The sequence below is a fragment of the Lathyrus oleraceus genome, chromosome 6 (genome assembly GCF_024323335.1).
Source record: "Lathyrus oleraceus cultivar Zhongwan6 chromosome 6, CAAS_Psat_ZW6_1.0, whole genome shotgun sequence".
Classification (NCBI taxonomy): domain Eukaryota; kingdom Viridiplantae; phylum Streptophyta; class Magnoliopsida; order Fabales; family Fabaceae; genus Lathyrus; species Lathyrus oleraceus.
This window is the reverse complement of record NC_066584.1, coordinates 324217925-324245821: the sequence shown is the minus strand read 5'-3', so window position 1 is coordinate 324245821 and position 27897 is coordinate 324217925. Positions and strand designations below refer to the sequence as shown.

General features: G+C 30.8%; 1 protein-coding gene across 1 annotated transcript; it reads right to left on the bottom strand.

Moving 5' to 3' along the window:
* Positions 1 to 153: 153 nt before the first annotated feature.
* On the bottom strand, positions 154 to 27520 carry LOC127095457 (uncharacterized). The gene is made up of 3 exons (XM_051034143.1): positions 27380 to 27520; positions 27040 to 27291; positions 154 to 501 (listed from the first exon to the last, which is right to left on the bottom strand). The coding sequence occupies exons 1-3, from the start codon at positions 27518 to 27520 to the stop codon at positions 154 to 156; spliced, it is 741 nt and encodes a 246-aa protein (XP_050890100.1).
* Between the last annotated feature and the right edge of the window lie 377 nt (positions 27521 to 27897).

Sequence of the window (27897 nt, the reverse complement as noted above, 5' to 3'; positions counted from 1 at the left end):
CCAGTTTTTGGCGTAGTGCTAGCAGTACATTATAATCCAATAAAAGCTTATCAACATACATAACAACAACAACATACACGAATAAGAGAGAATATGGAAAAAATATTTGTCAATGACAACCAAAACCAAATCATGTGAAACATAACAAAGTCTTTAATCTTCATGCATAGTTGAATTCATGCAGTTCTCATGGTCTTCATTCTCAAGGTCCTCGTAGTTCTCAAGGTCTTCATCTGATTCGAAATCAGTTACATCCAGATTCCTTAGGTACTTCACAATAGTCTCTACCTTCCTTATCTTTTCAGGGTTAAGATTCTTGAAAAGAATCTTTTTATAGCATGTTCCACTAGGCGGTTCAACAACAATAATATGATTCCTAACAGCTTCAGCTTCCTTGACTTTGTTCAACCATAACTCCACCATATCAATAACCTCCTTTAAAGCCTCAATCGCGTGAATAAGTTTGTTTCCACTATTCATGTTGAGATAAGGATATGAAATCTAAGAGAAGGATCTGAAATCCGAAAAAGAAAAAGAACCATGTTTCAAAATATCATTCAACAACAAAAAACCCATAAAATCTTGTACAAGAAGAAACTCGTATGAAAATCACGTGAAACATAACAATAACATACACGAAAATGAGAGAATAAAGACGAAGAAGAATATCTTAATGTACGAAGAACAATATTGAGGCTATATTATAGAATATGAAAGCTAATGGCGAAGAAGAAGAGAGAAAATATGTGCTAGGATTTTGTTGTGAGAAACACAGTGATACTGTCAAGAAGCGAGAGTTAATTCACTTATATATGTGTAAGCAATTTCATCACGGTCATATTCAAAAACCAAGAAGAAATATAATGAATTTCACAATTTTTGACATTAACAACTGTGATGATAGGTATTTTAATTTATATATATATATATATATATATATATATATATATATATATATATATATATATAATATATATATATATATATATATATATATATATATATATATATATATATATATATATATATATATATATATATATATATATATATATATATTAAGGACATCACTCATTATAACGAAAAAGTAGAAAATTGTTGGAGCTGAGATTCAAACCTTGTCACTCCATGAATGTATAATTACGGTTAATTAGTTTGACCGTAGTAAAATATTTTTTCATAAATATTAAAAAATAAATCTTGTCCAAAAATGAGGTATTACTACGGTTAACAGCCAAACCTTTGTAATTTAGTTTTTACGAAAGGTCTATTTTATAGTAGTGACAAGATTGTGAAATATTCATTGATAATATGATAACTAATAATGATGACCTTGTCAAATTTGCACATATTGCTTAATCTGAGCCTGTGAATACAAAGGAAGCAATAAGTAATCCAAAATAGATATATGCAATGAAAGAATAGTTGAAGTCAATTAAGAAGAACAAGGCATGAGAGCTAGTTGATATGTCTCAAAGAAAGAAGACAATTGATTTGAAATGGGTATTCAAGCACAAGGCTAGATTAGTGACAAAGAGTTTTCTGCAAAGAGAAGGCATAAACCTTGAGGAAGTGTTTGCACTTGTGAAAATAATTCAGACCATTAGACTAGTTGTTACAATTGCAAATAACAACAACTTGGTCCATCTATCAAATGTGTGTCGAATCGTCATTTTTGAATGGTGTGTTAGAAGAAGAAGAAGAAATGTATGTAGCACAAGCTCCTAGTTTTGTTGTTAGAAATCAAAAATTAAAAGTCTACAAACTAAGGAAAGCATTGTATGGGCTCAAGCAGACAACCCAGGGCTTGGAAAAGGAGTATTGATGACTTTCTGAAAGAGTTAGGATTCAACAAGTTTGTATCTGAATATAAAGTGTCGGTCAAGAAAGATACAAGCAAATGAGTGATCATCCTATGTCTTTATGTTAATGACCTGCTTATCACATGAAGTAATGAAGACTACAGTGGAGAATTTGTGAGTTACTTAATAAAGGAGTTTGAAATGTCAGATCTTGGTCATATTACATACTTCATTGGCATTGAATTTCAAAAGTCAAACAAAGGATTACTTATGCATCAAAAGAGGTATGCACTTGAAATTCTGAAGAAATTTAAGATGGAACAATGTAATCTTAACATAACACCTGTAGAACTAAGGTTGCAATTATCAAAAGAAGAGGGTGAGAAGTGAGTTGATCTAACATAATATAGAAATCTCATTTGATCATTAAGGTGTTTGTGCAATACAAGATCAAATCTAGCATATAGTATGTGAGTAACAAGTAGGTTTATTGAGAAACCAAAAGTGTCACACTTAGATGTAGCTAAAAGGATCATAAAGTACTAAAAAGATCATAAAGTACATCAAAGGATCAATGGACTGTGGCATCTTATTTCCAAATATTAACAAGGGAAGAAGCTGCAAATTACTTGGATACACTAACTCTAATTGTTATGGTGACAAAGATGATAGGAAATTAATTACATGGTACATCTTTCTGTATTAAGAAGCATCAATCTCTTGGTGCTCAAGGAAGGAAACAGTTGTGGCACTATCATCACGTGAAGCTAAGTACATTGCAGCATCTTTGTGTGCTTGTCAAGCTGTGTGGTTGATGAACCTTGAGAAGTGTGATATGGTGACATTGAAGATTGACAATGTGTCAATTATAAATCTTGTTAAAAATCACATTGCTCATGGGAGAAGTAAGCACATAGAGATGATGTTTCATTACCTGAGGGTTCAGGTAGTGAAGGAAGAATGAAATTGGTACATTATAAGAGTGAAAATCAAGTGGTTGACCTGTTAACTAAAGGCATAATAAACATTTAAGAGATTGAAGAAAAGTGAGGTTTGAGACATTAGAAAACTTGAATTAAGGTGGTGTGTTGTAAAATTTGTAATTCAAATTTTATCATAATCGAATACAATTTGTGATAGTCGAATACAATCTCGTAGTAGTCGAATACATGATGTTTGTACGATTTCAAGTGTAATGTTTTAGTTTTTCAATTAAGTTGATTAGTTGAGCTTGTATGAAATATTGTATAAATACTCTTTGAATTGTTTAATCAATATGGTGACTCTTTTAATCATATTCTCTCTCTTCATTACTTTTATAGTACTGTATTTTTTGTTTTAACATACCTATCTTCAACAATCTTAAAGTTGAAATTTTTTAATTAGATTTTTTTTTTAACTTTTAAAATGTTAAATATACTATTTTTAAAATGAAATATTTTATATTGTTTTAATATGTGTTCTAATGACATACGTTAGTGTTAACATTTGCTTAAAGAAATAATTTGTTATGCTTGTGTTGCTGAGTGGTAATGCTTGGAAGCATAGCACAACCCTGATTCGTCGTTATTAGTCTTTTGTGGGCTCAGTTTTAATGTGAGTCAAGTGACTACTTGAGAAGTACAATTCTTGCAAGTGATAACTTGAGCTGTTTTATGTTTAATATTCCTCGCAAGACCACTCAACAACACAACAATAAAATAAATTATCACGTTAACAATCCAATTCTTCATGAGTTTTGTTTTATTTTGTCATTCAATTTTCACGTGAATCCTCGGATGGGAGCCTGTGACTTATTGCCATGCTTCAAAACCGCCTTGTTTTGTTTTTCTAAAAAAACAGTTTTATATATTTCTCTATTTCGCAAGCAGCAATTTGATTCTATTCGACGGGGGTGAAAGATAATAAGTTATGATAAATTTATTTTAAAATTTATTTTATCATTGTTTTTGTATAAAAATATTTTAAATTTGAGCTCAATTAGAAATTAGTATTGATTCGAAATTAGTAGGATATGATAAAAAAAAGTTATTTATTTAAAAAATAATAATTTAAAAATAAAATTAAAAGTTAATATAATATTGTCCTTGTGAAATATAATAAGAGGAAGAGCCTCCTTGAACTTACTCTTGCAAGAGGTGATGTATGTTAAGCTTTTCCGAAATTAGTGATTGAATTTTCAATTTTTTAGGTTGAAGTATTTATTGGTAGCTTATTCGGTTGGACAATAGAAGAAAAATTATTTTTCTTAACTTTCCAACGGGTATGTGGATGTAGTAGAACGCAAGTTCTTCCTTAAATCTTGGAGGGACGATTTCCTCATAAACTACCATAACCTAATTCAGTTTTTCCGGAACATCTCATATGCCACGTGGGATAAAATAGATGGTCATGAGTAAAGGTTCGGGGTGGACGACCTAGACCCATTGTGGTGACCCGGGAGCGTGCTTGCTCTGTAATCCAGTTTTTGATCAACTTTGTCATGGGTTGTATCTTTATAGGCCTAATAAAGTCATCCTAGTCCACATGCCCTCAAACACGAGGCCTCTGAAGGGCGAAGTGATTGACTTTAAACAAACATAGACCTTAGTGAAGTCTATGGCAATGAATCTTCGAAAACATCTTTGGGTGAGTCTCTCAAGCGTGGTTTGGGGTGAGTCCCTCAAATGTAGTTTGGGGTGAGTCCCTTAATAGTTGCTTCCTTAAGTGTTGCTTGGGGCGAGTCCCTATAACGTTGCTTGGGCCACGTGTAACATTTAATGCTCAAACACACTAGCTTTTTTCTCAGGAAGGCGTAGTCATTGTGAATCATTAATTATATGTTTAAAGACATATCGAGCAATAAATGTTTTCACTATTCAACTATCGACGCACACATATGTTAGTGAATGATAACATACATGACCTAGGCAGTTTCCTTTATAACAACAAGGTTCCACCTTATTCTTTTTCATGTTATATCCAAACTCTTCTACTTATCCAATGTACAACCGGTCTTTTCCTAAAAAATGTATCCCAAGCTTGATTGGGCCTTCTATCCTTCCTCATCATAAGCTTGTGCATTAAGTTTTCCTATTTTCCCCCATCCTTTCAATTTTTTGGCAATGGAAATTATTGGAGATTTAGATGAAAGGGTAATATGGTAGAACCCTCTATAACCTATGAGCATATAGAGATGTGAGATTATTTTAAAAGGAACGTTAGGCGACCTGATAAAACGATTGACTAGAAACTTTTGAAATAGAGATGTTTGGTAGTTGTTAGAGTAGTTAGAATTCTAGTAGTTATAATGACTCTTTTTTCTTCTATGATTTCGCATGAACTCTAAGATCAATGATGGCGTCCGACTCCTCAAAATGCCTTGGATTTGAAGAATGTGATATTGCTTTCACCTCTAAGTAAAATGTGGATTTCTTTTGCAAAAGCATTAACTTGTACAAATGGGCGACAATGTGAATGTACTTTTGGAGCTTTGTTATAAAGAATTCTAACAAACATGATATTGTAAGATTAAGAAGTGTAAATGAGTAAAAATTATTAAAAATAAAGAAAATAAATTAAATTTAATAGGCAAGGTGAGGACGGGGCGGGCACTAGCCTCCCCCGCCCCCGTAAATAAAAACTGAGTTTTCCCCGCCCTTACATACGCACCCAATTAAATCGAGTTTTCTCTGTTAATTTCGAGGTGGGGTGATCGTGAACATTGTTGCATCCCATATATCTCCTAATGGGTGGGCATTCATTCGGGAATTTGAAATCATATGCGGTCACCTAGAGGTCGCACCTACCATATGTGTTCTTTTCCCTCTATGTCACTAAGATGGCACTTAAAGAATGGTGGTTGACCATGGGTGCCCTGCCGAGGAGGGTCCTTTTCACCCCTAACTCAAATAACTTCAAAAATTGGATGAACCTATTTGTGATGGTGAGGGGAGAGATAACACATCCATGGTGATATTTGGGAAATATTGTGATTTAACTATATATTAGACTAGTGACCCTGTGTAATAATTGGATTCAACCTTGATTATTTGGCCATTACAGATCGAGAGGTTATTGACATGTTTGAGGCATTCATCATCATGAGCTCTTAGAGTTGGTGGAACTTGACTATTGCGGTGATTGGGAGAATAAAGTTGATGAATACATGTGTAAGTTTAGTTCTTCTTATATGTTATATAATAAGATTTATTCTTGTATCTAATATCATTTTATTTTCTTTTTTACAGGGAGAATGACTCCGACGAATATTATCGAGTGGAAGCCTCGTCAGGTAAAGAATAAAGTCAGGTAAGGAAAAAAATGGTCCGACGACCCCAAAAGTCCTTCAGACGACCTCATAGTCAAGGGCGGGATGAGGCTCACAGAGGGGGGAAATATTCTCTCTTCCCACCCCATTAAGGTTTTCAAACCGGGAGAGTTTAGAATTGCTTCCTCATCCGCCCTGAGCCATTAAGTTAAAGGCGTTCAGCCTCTGGCTACTATCAACCTTGAAGATGATCTAATTGAGGGGTCTCCCATATGGGTAGAACTACCATATATTTACATACAGGGTATGGTAGTTCCTTCCTTATGGAGAGATGACTTTTACATAAGGAACTATGTTGGCTAACATTTCAATTTTGTTTCCAAGTTTCCCAATGATAAGAAAATAATGAGTCTGATGGGAGCCCAACCTATGTGTGACATGGTGGAGACCAACTTGCTTAGGGTTATAATATAGGAGCATCAAATGCATGATTCCTACTACCAGGTAGATGTATTTCTAGCAAAATTGAATACCAAGTTGAATACGATGAAGTAGGAGTTCTATGAAGTTCATGACTAGCGAGTGAGATGAGGCAGTTAAATCATGTAACAAACTAAAACATTTGTAAGAGGTACCATACAATTTGAAAGCTAAGACTATTATTACTACAGATCTCGACATTTATGAGTTTTTTTTGTATTTCTCATTGTAATATTGTAAAAGAAATGTGGGTTGTAAAAGAAATGCGGGACGCCCTTGAAGTTACTCATGAAGGTACAACTTAGGTAAAAGAGCTAAAATAAACACATTTATCCATGAGTAATAGTTGTTTATTATGAAACCTAGAGAAAATATCTAGGGCATAGAAAAATAGTTTATTCATATTGTTAATCACTTAAGAACTCTAGGTAAAACTTTTCTAGTTGAATATTTAATTAACAAAATCCTTAGATGCATAAGTCATAGTTGGAAACCTAAGGTCACTATGATTTGCGAATTTGAAGACTTCTATCATATGGATTTGGCTACCTTGTTTGGTAATTTGTAGGAACATGAGATTTATGTCAAAAGACTGGTTAAAAATGAAGAAGGTAACAACAAAAAGAAAAGTCTTGCACTTAAAGTTGAAGAAGCCAAAAACTCTGAAACTGATAAAGACATGAACCTATTAGTCTAAAAGTTTAAGAAGTTCATAAGGCACGATTATCAACCTCGAATATTTCAACACAAAATGAAGAAAAATCTTCGTTCGTGTCAACATACTTCCAATTTAAACAGAAATGTCACATAAATAAATATTACTCTCAAAACCATAAAGGAGCTAAAAAATACAAAATACCTAAAAAATAAACAAAGAAAGCATACATAGTATGTGATAAAAATGATATGTGTGGTTTTATGTGTTGTGCAAATAACATTGTGGTTTGAATGCTGACAAATGTGATTACTATCAAGTGTGTTGATGACATTTGTCAAATGGATTTTATCATAATAAATCTTCAAACGATTCCTAATGGTGCCTTTAAATCAAAGAAGAAATTTCAAGTTTCAATCAAAGATATCAAATTCTAGTCAAAGTGCTAGACAATGGAGAATCAAGCCAAGGAACTTGAAGACTCTAGGTCATGATCTTGAAGCTTGAAGTCTTAAAGGTGTGAACATTTGAAAGCTCGTCTAATCTTGCGCTCAGGATTATTCCTAGTATTGATAAGTTCATTGTAAAAGGAACATGATTAGGTCTTAATATACAAAGCAATCACACACACACACACACACGCAAAATGTTTTAAAACTTCTTATGTTTTGATAAATCTTCTTAAAATCATATGGGCAACCACTTAATTGATTATAAGCTTGTTGAATCAATTTGGAAAGTAAAAATACAATACCTAATAAATTAAAAGGTCTTTTATCAATTAAATTAGTGCAATACTCCTAATTCATTAAAAGGGCTAATAATAGGTTATGCGACACATAATTTCAAAATTGACTCATTTAGCTTTGTTAATCAATTAATAAATGAATTTAATCTAATAACTAATTAATTTGTCTAATGGATTGTTTCCTTTTTGAGTCAAATGTTTCCCTGTATAAAGGAGGAGTCTACTCATTTCAAAACAAACCAACTTTCTAAAGAGAAATCTTCTTATATTATTCTTTATCTCTTAATTTTTTTCCACTAAAGTTAACTTAGTGTCAAGAGAGTGAAAAGTTCCTTCCTAGAGTTATTGTACTGGTGTTGTGTTAAAATTTTATTCTAGAGCATAGTAATCACTTTGCAATAGTGTTTAAAGGTTGTAAGCTTAACCTATTAAAAACTTGATTTAGGTTTTGAGCTTAGCATGTATAAAATATTAGGTGAAGGTTATTGAATTAAACCTATGAAAATATCTAGTTTAGGTTTTTACTTGAACCTGTATAAAACTATATTTATTTGTGGAAAGTTGTTGGGTTGACCATGTGCAAAAGCTCAAGTTTTCGTGAAAGGTTTTTGGGATGATATTGTGAAAAGCACATGGTTGTTTTTAGTGAAAATATCAAGAGGAAACTCTTGACAATGAGTGTAAGTCAATTGGTCAGGTCAAACCAATATAATTCTCATGTATGATCTCTTTATCCCTTCTCTCTTTATTTTCTATTATTTATATTATTTTGTTGAATATCTTTCTGTCTCTTCTCTTTCCCATCTATACGTTGCTTTATCTTTGTTTTCTTATGTCTTCTTAAATAAATAATTTTATATCTAAGTTTTTATAAAACTTTTTTCTTTGAAAAATGAATATCACAATTCACCCTCATTTTATGTTTAAAGTTATTTTGTCAACAAGTGGCATCAAAGTCTAACTTATGTTATAAGATTAATTGTCTCAAGAGGTAGTATGATGACTTTAAATACTTCTTTTAACAAGAGGCTTTTCATGAACAAACCTCTATTGTTTGATGGTGAAAGGTTTACCATATGAAACACAAGAATGAAAATGTTTTTAGATTTTGTTAATTTTGATTTATGGAATTATATTTTAGACGGTCCTTTGTTTCTACTCATTCTATTAATAATGAAGTAGTAAACAAACCAGAAATATATGGACCATAGAAGAAGAGGAAAAAAACCCAACAATGGTTTAAAGATAAATACTCGAAGATAAATGAGTTAATCACTAGAGAGAACAATTTTTTTTTAATTATAGTACTGCTAAAGAAGTGTAGGGACACCCTTGAGAAAATCTATGAAGTTCCAACTTAGATGAAAAGATTATGGATGAACACACCTAACCAAGATGTTGAGACACCAAGTAAAAATGAATAAAGTCTTCAAAGATGGTTCCCAGGTATTAAAACTATTGGCGTTGAATTTGAAAATCTCATGGTTAACGAGTTTCTGAGATTCATGAATTGGTATTGGAAACCTAATCGAGCACTAGAATCTATCGGAACAATTATTATTGATAATTTACAGGGTCGTTCATATCAACCACAAATAATCAATAAGCTCAAATATTTAATCAAATTACTTCAATATTAGGATAAAATAAAATAAGAAAATTCAGATGAAGAATTATCTGAGGCATCCCTTTAAATTTCATATGAAGAATTATATGTAGCATCATTTGAGGTATCATCAGAAGAATCATAGGAAGACACATTTGAAGATTCCTTTGAAGTATTAGATAAGGAATACTATGAAGACTCTTATGGATAATTCTTTAAAGTATCAAATGAATAATTTTTGGAAGTATAATCAGATAGAAGATTATCTTAAGAATATTTTGAATTATCAGGTGGAGAATTTAGTGGAATATCATACGAAGAGTCAACCAAAGAATCTGTTAAGGAATATTATGAATCATTTGAAACATCATCAAGAGAATCATATGGAGAATCATCATTTAGGGAATAAGATTAAAAAACATGAGCATCATTCTTTGGAGAATTAGATGAAGCATCATTCATAAGATCACATGAAACATCATCAAAAGCATCATCAAGAGAATCAGACGAATAGTTAAACATTTATTTTAGAACTACCTATAAAAAAATGATTAGGCGACCACTCTTTTTAATAATCAAATATATGTGTTTAAGTGTAATATTGTGTAAAGAAAATGAGAAGTTATAAAAAGGAATTCAGTCTTCTAAGAATCACGTGAAATCTCTAGAAGATGAAAATGAAATATTCATATATGATTCTAATCAACTTAAAAGGTGTGCTATGAAATTTAATAAATGTGAAACATGTGACTCTCTAAGAAATAAAATTGAATATTTTTATGAAATCTTGAGTAAGTTAACTATGGCCAGAGAAAACCTTGATATGATTTTATCTGATCAAAGACTCTCTTATAATAAAGTAGGTTTTATCAACCGAATAATAATGTTAAATAATTTCTAAGTATATATCATGCTAAAAAGAAAAAGACATGTACTATTTTTCTAAGTGCAAGTATTTTCATAGATCTAGTCATCTTGAACCTTATTATTAATGAATGATTTAAAATGGTCTAAAAGATTCAATTCATAAAACTCGAGTCACCTTAAATCAGCTAACACTTAAGGATCTAACAGGATAAGGGTAGCTAAGGTAAAAGCCAAATCTAATTTTGCAGGAATTCTTTACAGCATCACTAAATCACTGTGAAATTAAAATATTTTGTATAAATCATATGTCCAAATCCTTAAAGAAAAATGATCTTATGATTAAAAAAACGGGGGTTGCTTTTTTGGGTAAAATGTTTTTTTGAAGGAAACTCACTAAAGAAGAAATGTACTCTTAGATCGTCTCTCATATCAAACGACTCATAGAGATGTCAAAGAAAGAGAATTAAGTTTGATTCCTGGTTGAATTAAGGGGTAAGAAAGTCCTATTTTGTTTCATTCTTTGTCTTGCAAAAGAGAATAAACTTGTAAAACTCTCATTATTCTTATAACAAGTTCTAAAATATTGCACCATTCATTTTAATTTATTTTTTACTAGTTATTTGTTGTAAAATGAAGTTTTATGCAAGAAAAAAACTAAAAGTGGGAGGTTCAAAAAGCAATCTAAGCCTAATAGTTCTCTCCAAGCCCAAAATCATAAATGAGTTGGAAAATTGCACTTATTAATCAATTAAACATAATAGTTAATCGATTAAGTTGGTGTATTTTTTAAATATGGTGTCATCTAATCTTAATAGCCAAATCTAATCGATTAGAAAATTAAATTAGCAATAAATCCAAAGTGAAACATGGTGTTAATCAGCCTTAATATAGAACCTCTCAACATTAATTATTTAATATATTAAGACCGGACTTTAATCGATTCAGAGGAAAATAACAACATATCTTTAATCGGAAAATTAATTTCCAATCAGCTATAATAAAAATCATATATGCAATGAAAATATTATCCATCCTTCTTATATATTTATTGACTATATAAAGGTATTATCCATCCTTTTTTTCTTTTCATACCAAAATATTTGTCTTCTTTTTGCTTGCCTTCTTGTTCTACTTTTTTTTCTTGCAAACTCCATCATTATTAATGGAATCAAAGAGAATCCTAGATTATGGAACTATATCATTAGATGTTAATGATCTTAGAGATTTCTTATATCATAGTAAGAAGCTTTTTCATGAAAAATATTATCTCATGCTGCATTATTAAGAAACACTACTACGGAAAACACCTATCATAACAGTTTAAAAAGGGATACCACCATGCTGGACCAACTGTTATGAGGTAAGGTGTAATTGTGTGTATGATTCTTTCTACCACAGTTGTGCGACCGTGATTATAAGTCAAGTATCATTTTACCTACCATAACGGTTACTTTAAACAACCGTTGTTGTATGTCTCAACTTATCACAAAGGTTATTTTAAACAACCGTTGTTATATGTATTTTAATAAAATAAAAAAATGCAGTAGAACAACAACAACAATAACTACAACAAGAACAACAAGAACAAAAACAATAACAATAACAACAACAAAAACAACAACAAGAATAACAACAACAACAACAACAACAACAATAAGAGAAACAACAAGAACAACAAGAATAACAACAAGAACAATAAAAACAACAACAAAAAGAACAACAACAAGAACAACAACAACTAACATTGCTAACTTGAATCCATGTTTTCTTTGTCTCATTCAAGTTGGAGAAGAGGTGATGGAGTTATGAAATTTGTTAATGAAAGAAATGGTCTTCTCGAGTTTTGTTTATGGAAGAAATGATGTTTTCGAGCTTGGTTTAGTGGAGAAATAGAATGTCGTAAATGGAATAAGACGTTTTAGGTTTCATGCGGATTACTAATGGTAGTGTCTTGAGCGTTGATACTCACTAAATGGACGGCGAAAATTTGTTTAAAAATGGTGAATAAACTCAATAAATACGCTTATATTTCTCCATGACCCTGACTGACTTTTCACCACGGTTTGAAGTTCCAACTGTGGTGAAAAGTGGCTTAAAAATAAATAAAAATAAAATTGTAGCTTCCAACCTATCACAACAGGTACTTTAAACCGCTGTTGTTGTAGGTCTCAACCTATCACAACTGTTACTTCAAACAACCATTTTGTATGTATTTTAATAAATAAATAAAAACAAAAATATAGGTGGTAGGATTTGAACTCATGACCAGACACCACTTTTCACCACGGTTGAAAGTTCCAACCGTGGTGAAAAATATCTTAAAAATAAATAAAAATAAAATTGTAGGTGTTAAGATTCGAGCACATGATCAGACGCCACTTTTCACCACCGTTGGTACCTTTGACCGTTGTGAAATGTCTTTTAGTAAATACCGATAAAAATGAAAAAAAATAAAAATTATTGCCACGGTTAACAGGAAAACCGTTGCAAAATGGGTGTTACGAAATGTCTATTTTGCAGTAGTGAAAGTCTACCTTAATGAAACTATTATAGAAAGTTCGATCCCTTCAATTTTCTCATTCAAGCAAAAGTAAAATATTTTGTCTGTAGAAAATCAGAGAAGATGTATCACAGATTAATCAAGATGTTCTATGCAAATCTCAAGTTTGAAAAAAGGGATAATTAATCTAAAGTCAAAAGGACTTAAATATGTCTCTCTCCTGAGGAGTTTGGGAATATTTGTAATTTCCTTACTATTTGGATGTGCTACTCAATTGATGCTCCAATCACTATTGGACTTTTTCTGTCTTCTAATAGTCGCTAAATTTTTCCTCACATATGCATAGTTTGGTAAAAAAAATCCCATCGATGTTAAGCATATGAAAGCTCATTTTTTGTTCATTCTCCACCTGGTATCACATTTTCTATTTTCAAGAAAAGTCGACTATGATGTATTTTTAAGGAAAGATGTTGTGATCACTTGGTTGCTAACCAAAAGTATTAAGACCAACTAAGTAGATAGAGTGGTGCAACATATGATAGAATTCATAAGAAGGACTATTGCGGGGTTACCTTATGGATTCTTGATAATGAAAATCATGCATCATGCCGGAGTCAGATTATAAGGAAAATGATCAGATTCGATCCTATATATGATTGCAAAAAAATCTCTAAAGCAGATACATTTGATAGACAACGATGAAATCTTGGAATGTAATATTGAAAACATGGAAGTTTTCAATCTTTATATTCCCCGCATTCCTTCAAACGAAGCCATGTTACCCGCCATTCATGTAAGCACCAAGAAAAACTGCAGGCTCATTCAAAAAAATATCAAAACTCTTTAACAAATATTTGAGCATGTTGCATTCCTAACTAACCAAGCATATATTCTTGGAGAAGATGTTCCTTATGGACATCCTCTCTTTCACAACCTTGAAGCTTCAACATCCCTTGCTAGATTCACCACATCTTCAACACTTCATATAAGACTTGTCTACTTTTATCTGATGACACTTGATATGATTTCTTTTTGACACACGCCATCACCAAAGATTGTTTGATCACAGATATTCAAATGTTGTTTGACATTAGGTGTTGTTAGCATCAAAATCACCTAGAATCATATGCTACCTAGATCATCTGCAAATGACTTTACTTGCAAGCACATAACTCCACAACGATTATATTGCCTAATCAATTTAAAGGTCTATTTAATCGATTAAGTCAAAGTTTAATGCCTCCTTGCAGATTAAAGGGATAATAATAAATTAAGTCACGTATAATTTCAAAATTTTATGATTTAGCTTGGTTAAATGATTAATACATAGATTTAATTGATTAACTCATTAAAATGACTCATGTATTATTTCACTTTTTAGCCAAAGTTTGGCCTATATAAAAGAGACTTCTCCGCATTTTATAACACAATAGTTTTCTGAATAGAAACCATATTCTATTATTATTTCTCAATTTCTCTCTTAAATTTTTATTTTTCACTAAAGTTATGCTAGTGCCAAGAGAGTGAAAAGTTCCTTCTAAATTTTTTTATAGCGGTGTTGTGCTGAAATTTTTATTCTAGAGCATAATCTCTTGTAATCACTTTGTAATAATGTTTGAAGGTTGTATGCTTAACTTGTTAAAAGGTTGTAACCAAACGTTATGCATTCTTTTTACTTAAATATGCTTAACTTGTAATCAGTTTGTAATAGTGTTTGAAGGTAGCATGCTTAACTTGTTAAAAAGTTGTAACCAAAATTTATACATTCTTTTTACTTAAATATGCTTAACTTCTAATCACTTTGTAATCGTGTTTGAAAAGGATGTAACCAAACTCTTATACTTTATTTTTATTTTATATTTTATTTAAATATTAAGTCATTTATTCCTTAGATTCGACCACCAATTGAGGAGAGAAATTCTCCAGTTTTGTCTATAAAAACATTCATTCATTCAGTTTTACCCTAACCTAATTCATATTCTGCCGCTCCAAACTCGTAAACATCATTTTATGTGATGGATTGCAAGACAGAAAAATCTTGTAAGATTTCTTAATTAGTTATAAAATTGTTCAAGGTTGTGTGTTGTTGTTATAGTTGTTACATCCATGCATTGAAGAAACTAATTTTACCAACCTTGAACAAAATATTTTTCTACTCTTGCAATATATCTCATAGAATGACGTTGTTGTTGATGTTGTTGTTGTTGTTGATTTCATCTCTTGCAATCCATTGTTATATTTGAAAATAATTTCTCAATATTGTCATCAATTTTTTTTTAATGAGTTATTGATTTCCTTGACCGACAACATTGAGAAACCTTTTCATAATCATACATAAAAAATATTTCAACACAAAAAGAAAATTGTGGATGATAAGAAGTTGTAAGTGATATTATTTAAAATTCATCATTTTCTTTTTTAGCCTGCAATATAAGTCATTTATTTCATCGGGTGGGCTGACAACCGAGGGAAAAAATCATTTTTGTAAAAGAAATAACTTATTACGTCGATGTTCATAAAAAATTAAGGGGGAAATAACCAATTTTGTCTATAGAAGAATCTTTGTCGTCTATTTATAAAGTAACAACACTCAAGACATTCTCAACATATAAATTCACAAGAAACATCAGTAATCCGCGTGAAACTCTGACAAACCAATCAAAACGCGAACGTCATAACTATATATTTTGGATGCTACATTGTGAAATACAAACATTGATAATGAAAATATTTGGATTGAAAGCAATGAAACATAAAGAAACGTGAAAACAATCTTTGGGATGAATTGCAATAATAGAAACAAAAATATTGGTTCAAGATTGATGTTACTTTGTAATTGATAAATTATTTTCTTTATCTTACCTTTGCCAATTTTATACTAGATATTAGAATTTGATTTAACTCATCCTTACAAAATCGACTTGTAAGTTGAGGGGTGTCAATCTATATAAATTCTTTCAATATTCTATCTTCAACCAACGTGAGACTTATGATCTTCCTAATACATCCTCTCACGACCATCACTCTTTTGTGGGATTGGTGCATGAATAAAAACGGTGGCCGACCCACGATCCGATCGATAGACTCTGATACGATATTATAGTTTGACCTAATTCATCCTTACAAAATCAACTGGTAAGTTGAAGGATATTACTCTATATAAACTCTTTCAATGTTATCTATCCAAGTAATATGTAAACCATTAAGAATATATTGCTAAGTAGGTGTGAAAAAAAAACATTGTATTTAATCTTTATCAAAGTTTAAAATTATAATGATGAATAAGATTTAAAATTTATCAATACATTTATATTTTGTATATTGAAAGGAAAATAAGTTAAAGAAAATAATTGTATTTCATTTGTGGTTTGGTGATGCATAAGACCTTTACGTGGGCATCTCATTCCTAAGGTATATTGGATATTTATATAGTTTAATTAAAATACACTGACAGTGTAAAGAGATTTTACACCATCAGTTAATCATAGATGTCGGATATTAAAAGAAGTTTGACTTTTATTTCAAAAATCTATAAAACAATACAAACGGATGATGGTGATGAATCAACGGTGTAAAACATTTTACACTGACAGTGTATAGGAATTAATCTCATACTTATATTTGGTGATGAGAAATCTCTAAGATCATTTTTAATTGGTGATAGAGAGAAGAAGAAATTGAAGTAAAAGATCAAATTTTAGAATTTGTTTTTAATGAATATAACATTACTACTAGTAACTTGCAATGATTATTAAATTAAACTTTTCTCATTTCAACGGATATAAATTCCTTGGGCTTACAAGTGTTTATCGATTAATGTCCTGTTATGGAACTGTAGAAACAGAACATGTCTTGAACTTTCACAAAGGAAGCAAGACAGCATGAAACAGAAGCAAGTCAGTCAAGACTAAATAGTTACTCTGAAACTTAGTTTTACGTGTAAAGAAACACACAGGGACCTCTCAATAACCCATCCCAATGCTTCTACTCACAAAATAATACATCCAATCACTACACTCTAAAACATTACTACTGTACACATTATCTTTCTTAGAGTAAACATTTTAAAGTTCCATATATTAACATATTTAATATTTTTTAATAAATTAATAATCATTAAAAATTCAATATTAAAACTTTATTGATGATATTCAACTTAACAATTAAAGTTTGCGGATACATGATTTAGTATTCAATTTAATTCCGTAAAAGATAGCTATGATCTTCAAAAGAAGAACCCCACCACTACAATGTGAAAACACATATCATAAAAATCCAAAGTTTATCAAAAATGCTTTAAATTTTATACAATACATGGTTGGTATTATATAATTTCTTTCACTTTATCAGCTCTCCTTTCTTTTTCTAACACACCTTTACTTGACTATTCAACTAGTGTATAAGCTAATCAATCTTTATTTCTTTAAGGCAAAATCCAATATAGAAATATTATATTAATTGTAGTTTGTCTTTTTTACATCCTTTTCATTGTTTGAACATGAACAAATTGTATGAACTAATTTGGTGGGTAGAATTTGTCACTTCATCAAATCCTTTAATTAGGGCGGCTGCCACTAATATGGACACATACACATCCTTTTAACTTGTTTATTTTGCTCATGTTTTAGATGGCCAATGATTGAACTTAATATATATTTTCATTAGTGGTGCTTCCAAGATTATGATAGTGAATATTTTTTTTATGATATAAAAAGGGCTAAAATATTTCTTTATAATATATTCATTATGTTCAAAAAAAAAATTATGATATAAAAAGTGCTAAAATATTTCTTTATAATATATTTATTATGTTCAAAATAATTTTTTATGATATAAAAAATGCTAAAATATTTCTTTATAATATATTCATTATGTTCAAAATTATTGATGTTTAAGATTTTGCACAAAGATTAAAGAATGTAATAGTTTTGTCATAAAATATTATGCTCTTAATTAATTTTATAAAAATATTGAAAGTAGTGTACATATTAATAAATTAAATGATACTATTAAAAAATTGTAATCATAGCTACATAAAAAAGTGAAAATGACAATTACTTTATTCTCGAGTAAATCATGCCTTTTGATCAAGTGTCTTAGCTCTTTTACTCCATCCGTTTTAAAATGAGTGTCGTTTTAGCAACGCCTGTGAATTTCTTGACTGACCTAGATGAAGGGAGATCGACTCTTAGGCCAGTCGATGTTCTAGTGTATGAGTGAGTAGGAGAGAAACATGCATGTGTCGATTTGACCGGAGCTTTCCCATTGGTGGGGCTGAGTCTATAGGTTTTACTATGGGAGAAGCAACTCCCAAAGCTGCTTCAAGTAAATTAATCAAGCATGAAAATGCGTGTTTCGATAATCAGCACGCTTTCATACCATTTGTCTTTGACACCTTTGATTTTCTAACACCAGAAGCAGTTGATCTTTTACAGAGAATGTTATGGCTCATGCATAACAATGTTGTGTCACCTAGGACAATGAATGTAGTGTTTAATAAGATTGATTTTTTCATTCAAAAAGGGGTAGAAGTGCAGCTTGTTGCTGTTTACCTGCTATTTTTGTATAATCTTGATGATTACACCTTAATTACAAATATAAATTTGATAAATGTTGAACATTGTTATCTTTAGCAGTGTGTTATGATATATATAACATCTTTAACATGGTGAGAGTAAAAGGTTTTCAATTGTCGCCATCAAATTTTTATTGATGATTGTGATTTATTTGGTTTTTGTTTGTGTGTGTGGATTTAATAAAAAACAAAACACAAAGGTTTTTTTTTCATAGTTTCACCTCTAATATTGGTGTTGAGTTTCAAACTATTTCTTATGCTTTTGATATTGTTTGAAATTATAGTTTCAGAAATGTGATTTGTGACTCTGACTCTCAAACGACTTTGATGTTTTATTCAAAAGGGTGTGTCTTCCACACATCCCCATGCGTCTATGATGTATTATATTCAATATCTTATTCATAAAGAGTGACCATTTTTTCTTATTCACATCTTACATGAAAGGAATGCTAGTGTTTGATAGTGTTTTTTATTTGTCTTTCTCCTTTAGTTAATATATATTTAGCAAATTTTATGAGAAATCAATTTGCAAAAACTTAATTTTCTCTTTTTTTTTTCATTGATAAAAAAACAAAAGATAAATGAGATCATAAAAGAGATCGGGATACATTAAACACAAAAAAGATAGAACTAACTTAAGAGGTAGATGGGAGAGAGCACAATGTAGTTACACTCAGGGTCGGCCTAATCAATATGGGGATCCTATTCTAATTTAAAAAAATAGGTCTAATAGAATATGAATTTATACTGAATTTTTTAAAAAACTTATATAAAATAATAGATTTTGAAAATAAATTATGATTTTATACCTAATTTTAAAAATCAGGTGTAAATATATTTTGAAAATAAATTATAATTTTACACATGTTTTATTAAAACTAAGTGTAAAATATATTGCTTTAGTAATTAAAAAAATAAGTGCCCCCATAATATGGAGCCTAGTGATGTGTTGCATTGGGAAAGGGTCGTGCCTAGTTACACTCATAGAAGATGAGTAAATTTTGCTAACTAATCATTATGACAATTGGATTTTCAAAATATATGATGTGGGACAAAATTTAGAGCATGGTCAATTATGCTTATTAATATTCTTTTGAAGTAGTGAAATATATAAATGAAATTCTAATCTTTTTCTTCCGAGTCAACAACTTTAAAGTGAATCTTAAATAACTATGTTGAATTAGAAGAGTGATACCATAATATATGTCTCAATGAATAAAACATAATCTTAATAGAAGAAACATGTAAGTCAATTACCATTCTCATCTTAAATAAGACCACCAACTTCAATCCTCGAAGAGAGTTGCAACTCCCATCAATATTCAATTTCACTAGACATTATTGGATAAGTTGTTAAGGGAGAATATGAGTGACAAATGGTCTAGAAGGGAAAAAGACTAATTCCTAAACCCATTCTCAAAAACAAATTTTTCCGAAGATTATATTTTTACAAACAAATGGACAGATGACAAATAGAAGTAAAACATAGCAGAGGTTTTATAAAAAAAATACGACTGAATGAATGTCACAGTTAACTTAGATTATCATAATCACCACAAATGAGAAAGATGAAATTATTTAAACAAATAATTCAACAATTATCATAATTTAATTTTCACACAAAACTCATATTGAATTTGGTTAATCGAATGATCAATCTAACAACGAGAGTTTATACATTCACAATCGCGTGAAATAATATTCAAATGACTTATCACTACTAGACCTTAGCTTTACACGACAAATCTCTATGAACAAATTTAAGCCTAACAACACACGATTTCTAAGAAAGCAGTAAAATACTAAAACATAAAATTATAAAAAAAAATTGAAAGAGAAGATTACCCCAAGGTTTATGTTGGTTCAACACGTTCGTCCTTGACGCCTAATCCAGTCTCCAATGGCAAGCCAATGAAAATTTGTAGTCTTCCACTATTTTGACAATTTTACGTGTATTTTATACAATCAATAAGGAAGATGCTGAAATTAAAAATAAAATTAACAAATTCAATATGAACATTTCCTTCTTTAGTTGTACACAACCCGCACAACTGAAATCCCAAGACCTTCACTCAATATTATATGTCTTCTTACTCATATCCAAGATCCACTCAAAATATCTATTTCGTGTCGATCTTTACTTGATCCTATTGATCCCTTATCTGAGCTCCCTATTCAATCTAATAGGACATAAACTCTCAACATTGTTCCGCAACCACCTTCTCTTCGTATTACCATGATTTCAATCTATGCCATGTTTTGAATCAAGTTTTTTCGTGATTTGAGTCAACAATATCATGATTTGAATCAAGATTTTCTATGATTCGATTCAATAATGTCATGACTTGAATCATGGTTTTTGTGATTTGAGCCAAACTGGTAGAGGAAAATTTAGAATTTCTATAATCATTTATTGATTCGAATCATACATAACCTTGATTATAATCACACTTCTAAAAATTTGTTTTTTAAATAAATTGAGGTGTATGATTGAATCTAAAGTTAATATGATAGGAACCAATCATTCATGCGTTTATTGAGTCCAATGATTGACTAATTTGACTTGAACCACTTTGCGCCGACTTTTACCTAATAGTTTAGTTTAATGCATGCAAAATACAATTTAATGAATAGCGTTCATTTCAAAGATATGCGCAAAAATCTAACTTAGGTGTGACTCAATTCTAAAACGGTAAATGATAAATGATGATAAACGAGAACAAACAACAAAACCAAAACCTTATGGATACAACAACTTAAAAGTTTGTCATCACACCCTATTTATGACATTTCATTTGTTCCTTTAATAAACAAATAATTATCAGAGTTTGAATTCTGAAGGTTTGAAAATCGTTGATTTAAGATAATTATTTTTGAAATTAGAGTTTGAAAATATTTTATAAAAGATGTTTGAATAAACAAGCAACAAAAATTCAAGGTAAAGAAATTAAGTGGCAAATAAAAAAGATAAAGAAAGAGAGAATGGAAATTATAAATGTTTGGTCTAATGAAGTGACCTGCTCCTCTCCCCTTGGATTTTTCTTGAGAGTATCAACTAACTTTTAAGAGATTTTAGAAGGTTAAGACCATAAACCCCCTTATACAAGGAAATGCAGTTTTATACTAACTTCTAACCAAACAAAAAGTGAGGCTTAAAGCGGTTAGTCTCCAAACCAAACAACAAATTGATAGTCTCTAAGTGAAAAGAATATTTTGCACACGTAGATCTCGAACCAAGATGGAGTTTTGAGTTGACTATCCTATGAATCAAGCGAGGTTTTATATAGGCTTATCTCGAACTTATTGAGCTTTTAATCAGGATGAACTAAAAAACCGAGTGAGATTTTACACCAGGATGATCTCGAACCAATAATTTTTTTACTAAGATGATCTTAAGAACTGTTGTGAGTATTTTTTACTGGTTGTTCTTCACGAACCCAAAATAGAGATTTTCTTTAATGTGGTAGCTCAGGAATCAAACAAAGACTTATATTAATCCCCAAAAAATTAACAAAAAACTTTTACAATGGCTTAACTCCCAACAAAAATAATCACTTTCTAAGGAAGAGTGGTTTATTCAATCTACTATTGGTAAAAAATTTACAATTAAACCCTCACCCAGAATAAAATTCTTCACTAAACACAATAACGCTCTCAAAGCATTATGACAAAAATATGTGAGAAAAGTAAAATTGATTTAGAGAGATTATGAGAGAAATAAAAAAGTGATATTTTTTTCATTTTCTGGATGTTTTGAAATGATAGAGAAACTCATTATTTATAGGTCAAGTAATGTTGTAAATTTGGAAATAATCCATGAGCCAAATTGATGACTTAATCGATTAGGCAATGCACATAATCAATTATTGATGTCCAAATTAGATGATTTAGATGAAGAGTTGTTACCAATCATTAAGGGACTATCCTAATCAATTATTGGATCTATTATGCATCATTAAATTTATTAGAATATAAATCTAATCGATTAGTCAACTTAAAAAGTATTAATCAAAGTTTTCCAATAATTTAACCTCTAAAAAGTGAACTACCTTAAATATCAAGTAATCATGATAAAACCTCCCTCTTTCGAGAGAACGAAAATGTATCGTCTAATGTCCTTCTCTATGTGCTTGCATGTATGAAGTTGAAGATTTTGATGTTGACAACTATTTTGAGGTTTTGTTGACAATAATACTAAGGATTGTTGAAGTCCCTGACAATATCCTTCCAACATGGACTCAAACAATGAAGAGGCAGAAAAAAACTTGTATCACATGGCAAACAAAAACAAAAATGATGTAATTAACCTTGAAACTCAATTTACTTATAATGAACTCTTCTCCATATATAAAGAATTATGCATAAATTCAGTAGATTAAAAATTGTATTTCTATCTCTAAGAAAATTATAGCGTCTCTTGAAAATGAAAATGAAAATATAATCAAGAAAATATATTGTATTAGAAAAAAATTCTTAAGTATAAAATAACTCTCCAGTCCTTCTAATATTTTACTAGGTGAATTTATCATATGAATTTATTAAGTGTGTTTAATGCAAAGTTTTAGAATACAAAATTGAAGTTGCAAAACATTATTGGTAAAAATTTCAAAGAGAGCGATAATTTGAATATGATCTTAGGTAATCAAAGAGAGACTTATAATAAATTTGACAAGGAGTATCAACTATAAACTAATATGAGTCGTTTAAAAGATAACTTAAATAATAAATGCCTAATTGTTATTATCATGGTAAAATGGTAATATTTCTTCTCATGCTTCATAAGAAAACTCAGGAATGAACTCACTAAAAAAATTTATTTCACTAAATCTAGAAGATAAAAAATGATTTGGGTATCAAAGGTTAAAATTAGATACGTGGCGTCGGTGTGCTTTACAAGTCTTAAACTCAAAACAAGATCATAACAATGGTTGCTCAAAGCATGTGACAAGATAAAATGACAAGTTATCATCTTTTACTCCAAAGAAGGGAGAATGTGTCTCTTATAATGACATCTTCAAAAGTATTTTGAAGAAAAAAAAGTCTCTAGAAAGAAACGTTAAGATCTATTGTTTCATTAAATCAAAGAATTGTTAAAAAGGAGGAAAATACTTTAATTTAATCAAACCTCGACTTAAACGATGTTTTGTTTTATATTAGATTATCAATATCTACTAATTCAATCTTGTCAAGGAAGGTAAGCATTTGGTTAAGGAAGAATCAATGTATAATACCTTTGTGTCTCTATCTCATCACCTTAATAGATCTTTATTTATCCTCTTTAAATAAATTTATTTTTCTTCACTAATATTACTAATCACTTTTCAATCTTGTTAAATTAGTATTACGCGGAAGTAAAAAATGAGGGAAAAAATAAATTGGGCCAAAAAGGACTCGAAACAAGCCCAAATACATTAAAAAAAAAATCAAATTCTCACCTCATAATTGATTATTCCCTAGGCATAATCGATTACAACAGTTCAAATAAAAAAGGAATACTTGATTATTGATTACGCCCTTTCACCATAATCGGTTTTTATTAGAAAAACGTCATAATCAATTTGAAATGCTCAAATAAATGGATTGTGCAATGGATTTATTTGCTTCATAATTGATTATGCCTTATTCGTAATCGATTATGATCAAATTATGAAGGTACAAATTTCTCATCATCATCATCTCAAAAGTGTTATGCATAAAAATCATCATCATCTCAAAAGTTTTAATGGTTCCCGAGAGCATTCACATATCTCCATCAACTTCAACTAGCTTCGACTTTCCCTACTTCTCAGATGCGTCTCAAAAGAAAATTATTGACCCATTTTTGCCTAACCAAACCATCCTTAAATCTAAAAAATTTCATAGGAATTATGTTACATATAAATGTTTTGAGTTCATGCAATTTTTTGTTGCAATCAGTCTACAAGATTTCATTTGTTGTCAATTTGAACCAATCTATCCTGATCAGATGAACGTCTTCTTCACTAATATGAGTTACAAATATGGATTCAACACTTCATAGGTATGCATAACTCCAATCTCCCTTCTCATAATTGATTTTGGTGGTTTTCTTGGCATGCCAAGTAAAGGCACCATTATATCATCTGATGATCCTGGCAGTGAGTTGGATGAAGAGTTTGATCATGAACTTCCCATTCATATGTGTTCGGTTGATCTTGATGTTGGCCATATAACTCCTCTCAATATTAGAATCATGTATTTGACCTGCCGCCCTCTTCTCCATGTTGTCACAAGTATACTCTTTCTAAGGAAATCTAATATCACTCAACTATTCAAGTCAAACATTGTTTTTTTATGGCTATTTATGAAAAAATGTTCAAATAAAATGTATTTATTGTTTGAAACAACATATGAGGGGTTATCAGAGGGGTAGAACTTGGTTGCCTTATAATGATCACTACGCCAAATAAGGGAAAAGAGGGCGCTTATTTTGGCCTATAACAGCGCTTTTAAGCGTCCTCTAAAGTGGCGCTGGCATAGGTAAAGACAGTGCTTTGTTTTCCTGGAGAAAACGCTCTCTAAAGTGGCCCTTTAAGGGCTACATTATAGTGCGCTTTCAGAAAAAAGCGCCCTCTGGAGTGGTCCATAAAGGGCCACCTTAGAGGGCGCTTTCTGGAAAAAGCGCCCTCTAAAGTTGTCAATGTAAAGTGTTTAGAGGGCGCTTCCTACAAAAAGCGCCCTCTAAAGTGTTAGTTATTTTAAAAAAATTTGTTTGAAAAACAGTGGATATTTAATTGGGAACCTGTTCGCATGCTGCAAAAGTGTAAAATTCATATTGATTTCATCCTTTAATCCAATGTTATACACCATTAATCCATTGATATATACAACATTAATCCTCCATATATACAACATTAATATATTGATATTCATGCATGTACAACAACATTCCATACATATATGTACAACAACTACAACCTATATGATTCTTTGATCAATAATGAATTGACACAATTCATCCTTCATTTCATCCAAATGAGCTCTTGAGTAAGATTTGTATTCGTCAAAGTACTACAATTAAGAGAATAAAACATATTCATGATTTAGTAACAAATTAGATGAAATATCCGATAATATTAAAATAAACCCTAAGTTATTATTCCATACCATTTTTGGGATGTCTATACGATTCAACGCAATGATATCTCTCATAAATCTCAATACAAAAAATCCGCAATCGACCGAATTGTTTTGCTGAGGACACTACACAGAAAAAAAAACTATATATATATATATATATATATTATATATATATATATATATATATAATATTATATATATATATATATATATATATATAGTTAATTTCTTACAAACACTATTATAAGCAAAAAACAAACACTATTATAAGCAAAAATAAGAAACTTAATATATACCTGAACTCTGACCCAGGTAATGTCCTTCCTATTACGATAATTCTTTTTCGATCTAAATTTTAGTATTGCCCTAACAAAATAAAAACGTATATTGAGATCAATCTGACAGACATAATTAAATATACAAATACACACGAATATTTAGGGGAATTTCACTTACGCGTCAACCGTCTTCTTCATACTCGGATATTTACTCCAATCACCCGATAACGAATCGAGATAATACACCATTAGTCTCGAAAGATCCATAGCAACCAACACCCAGTGACCACTGTAAAATAAAACAAAAATTTAGATGCATAAAAATTTTCTACGTAAAAGATATACATAGATTAGAATGAAATTATTAGAAAGAAAATCTAACCCGTTGCCAGAATTAAACGGTAAAAAATACAAACTGGGTGTAGTATTATCGCCGGCCGCCATGAATCTATCGACTAGTTCATTCTTTACGGATGTTGGATTTTTCGTTATAAATATTGTGTTGATACGGGAAGCAGCAATAAAATTGAATCGATTATACAATTCAGTTCCCCGCATCAATGTGTCATACATATACCTTAAATAGAAACATAATAAACATTAGACTACTCATTGAAATGTGTAAATAAATTGTTCAACTAAGTAAATAATAGATTGATTGGAGTACCATATGTATGTATGAATGACAACGATGCCCAATTCTTCGTGTTCAAAAAGTTGTTGCATGTCCTCCTTTGCAATTATTTCGGAATGAGCAATTCCGAAAACACCTTCATCAATATCTACACTACGGATGGCGCCGTGCATAATATCTGACTCTTCCACCATTTTCTCAAGACGCATCATAATTTGAGATTTTGTCCCGGACGTCGTTGGAATATCCTTACCAGCTTTTTTCAACTTTCGACCGGGAACCTAAAAATTCATATAAATTAAATCATGACTTTTTGTGATGCAACAGAATCGTTGCGTATATAATTCAATGGGTATATATATTTGTATCTCTTTTTGAGATGCAACCGACTCGATGCGTCTTGAAATCCCTTTACCAGCTTTATGTGTGGGTCTTGTAGGAGTCTAACATTACCATGTAATAAGGATTGATTAAATATCATAATTGTAGCTGAATTGAATTGTGAATACTAAATATTCATAATCATTTAGAACATATATACCTCGGCATCTGGGAAAATTAGATCTGACGGCCATCCAACAAAGGATCCGACTGCATCTCGCATCAACGTTGTCTCTGAAACAACGTCAGGTAATGGTAGAAGCGCGTCCGTATCTAATACAAGGTCAACCGAAACTTTCATATATCCCACCGGGAGGGGATTATGGTGAAGTAATTCACCCGAAGTGTTGTGCACTTTTCCCTTGCCAACTATGCGATAAGTTGGTGACGATAGATACAGCTGACAAGGTGTAATGCCCTAAACCAATAATAAATGTTATTGTTAACGTGTATATGTGTCAAGTAAAAAAGTGCTATTTTAATTTCATAATAACATATATAATTACCTCGGGAAATTTCGGTTGACAATTGATACTAGCTCGGTCACTAGTATCTTTTGCCTCGGAACCACACCTTTCCTCTCTATACCTTGCATTCTCCTTTTGCAGTTCGAGTACTTGTGCCCTTAACTCCGCCAAGGTCTCCATCACCTCTTTGTTGGTAGGATTTTTTGTTTTTGGTTTTTTATAAAATGACGACGGAGTCACACCAAAACCCTTACCCCTCACACGACCGGAATACCCAGGAACATTTAGTACTCGACTAAGTACGCTCCTGCAATCCTGGACCTCGGTTGAAGGTAAGGTTTGGGATAAAGTCTCCTGAAATATTATTAGAGGAGATTAAAAATGAATTATATGTCTAACAAAATTTTCGATATAATTAAAGAAATAATGTTACATATACTTACACATTCGTCATAAACATTTTGAACCGCTTCAACGACAGCCCCATCCTTCCCAACCCGAGCAGCCTTCCACAATACGTGCTCCGGAAGAGATGTTGCGTCACTTTTCTCCTCGGC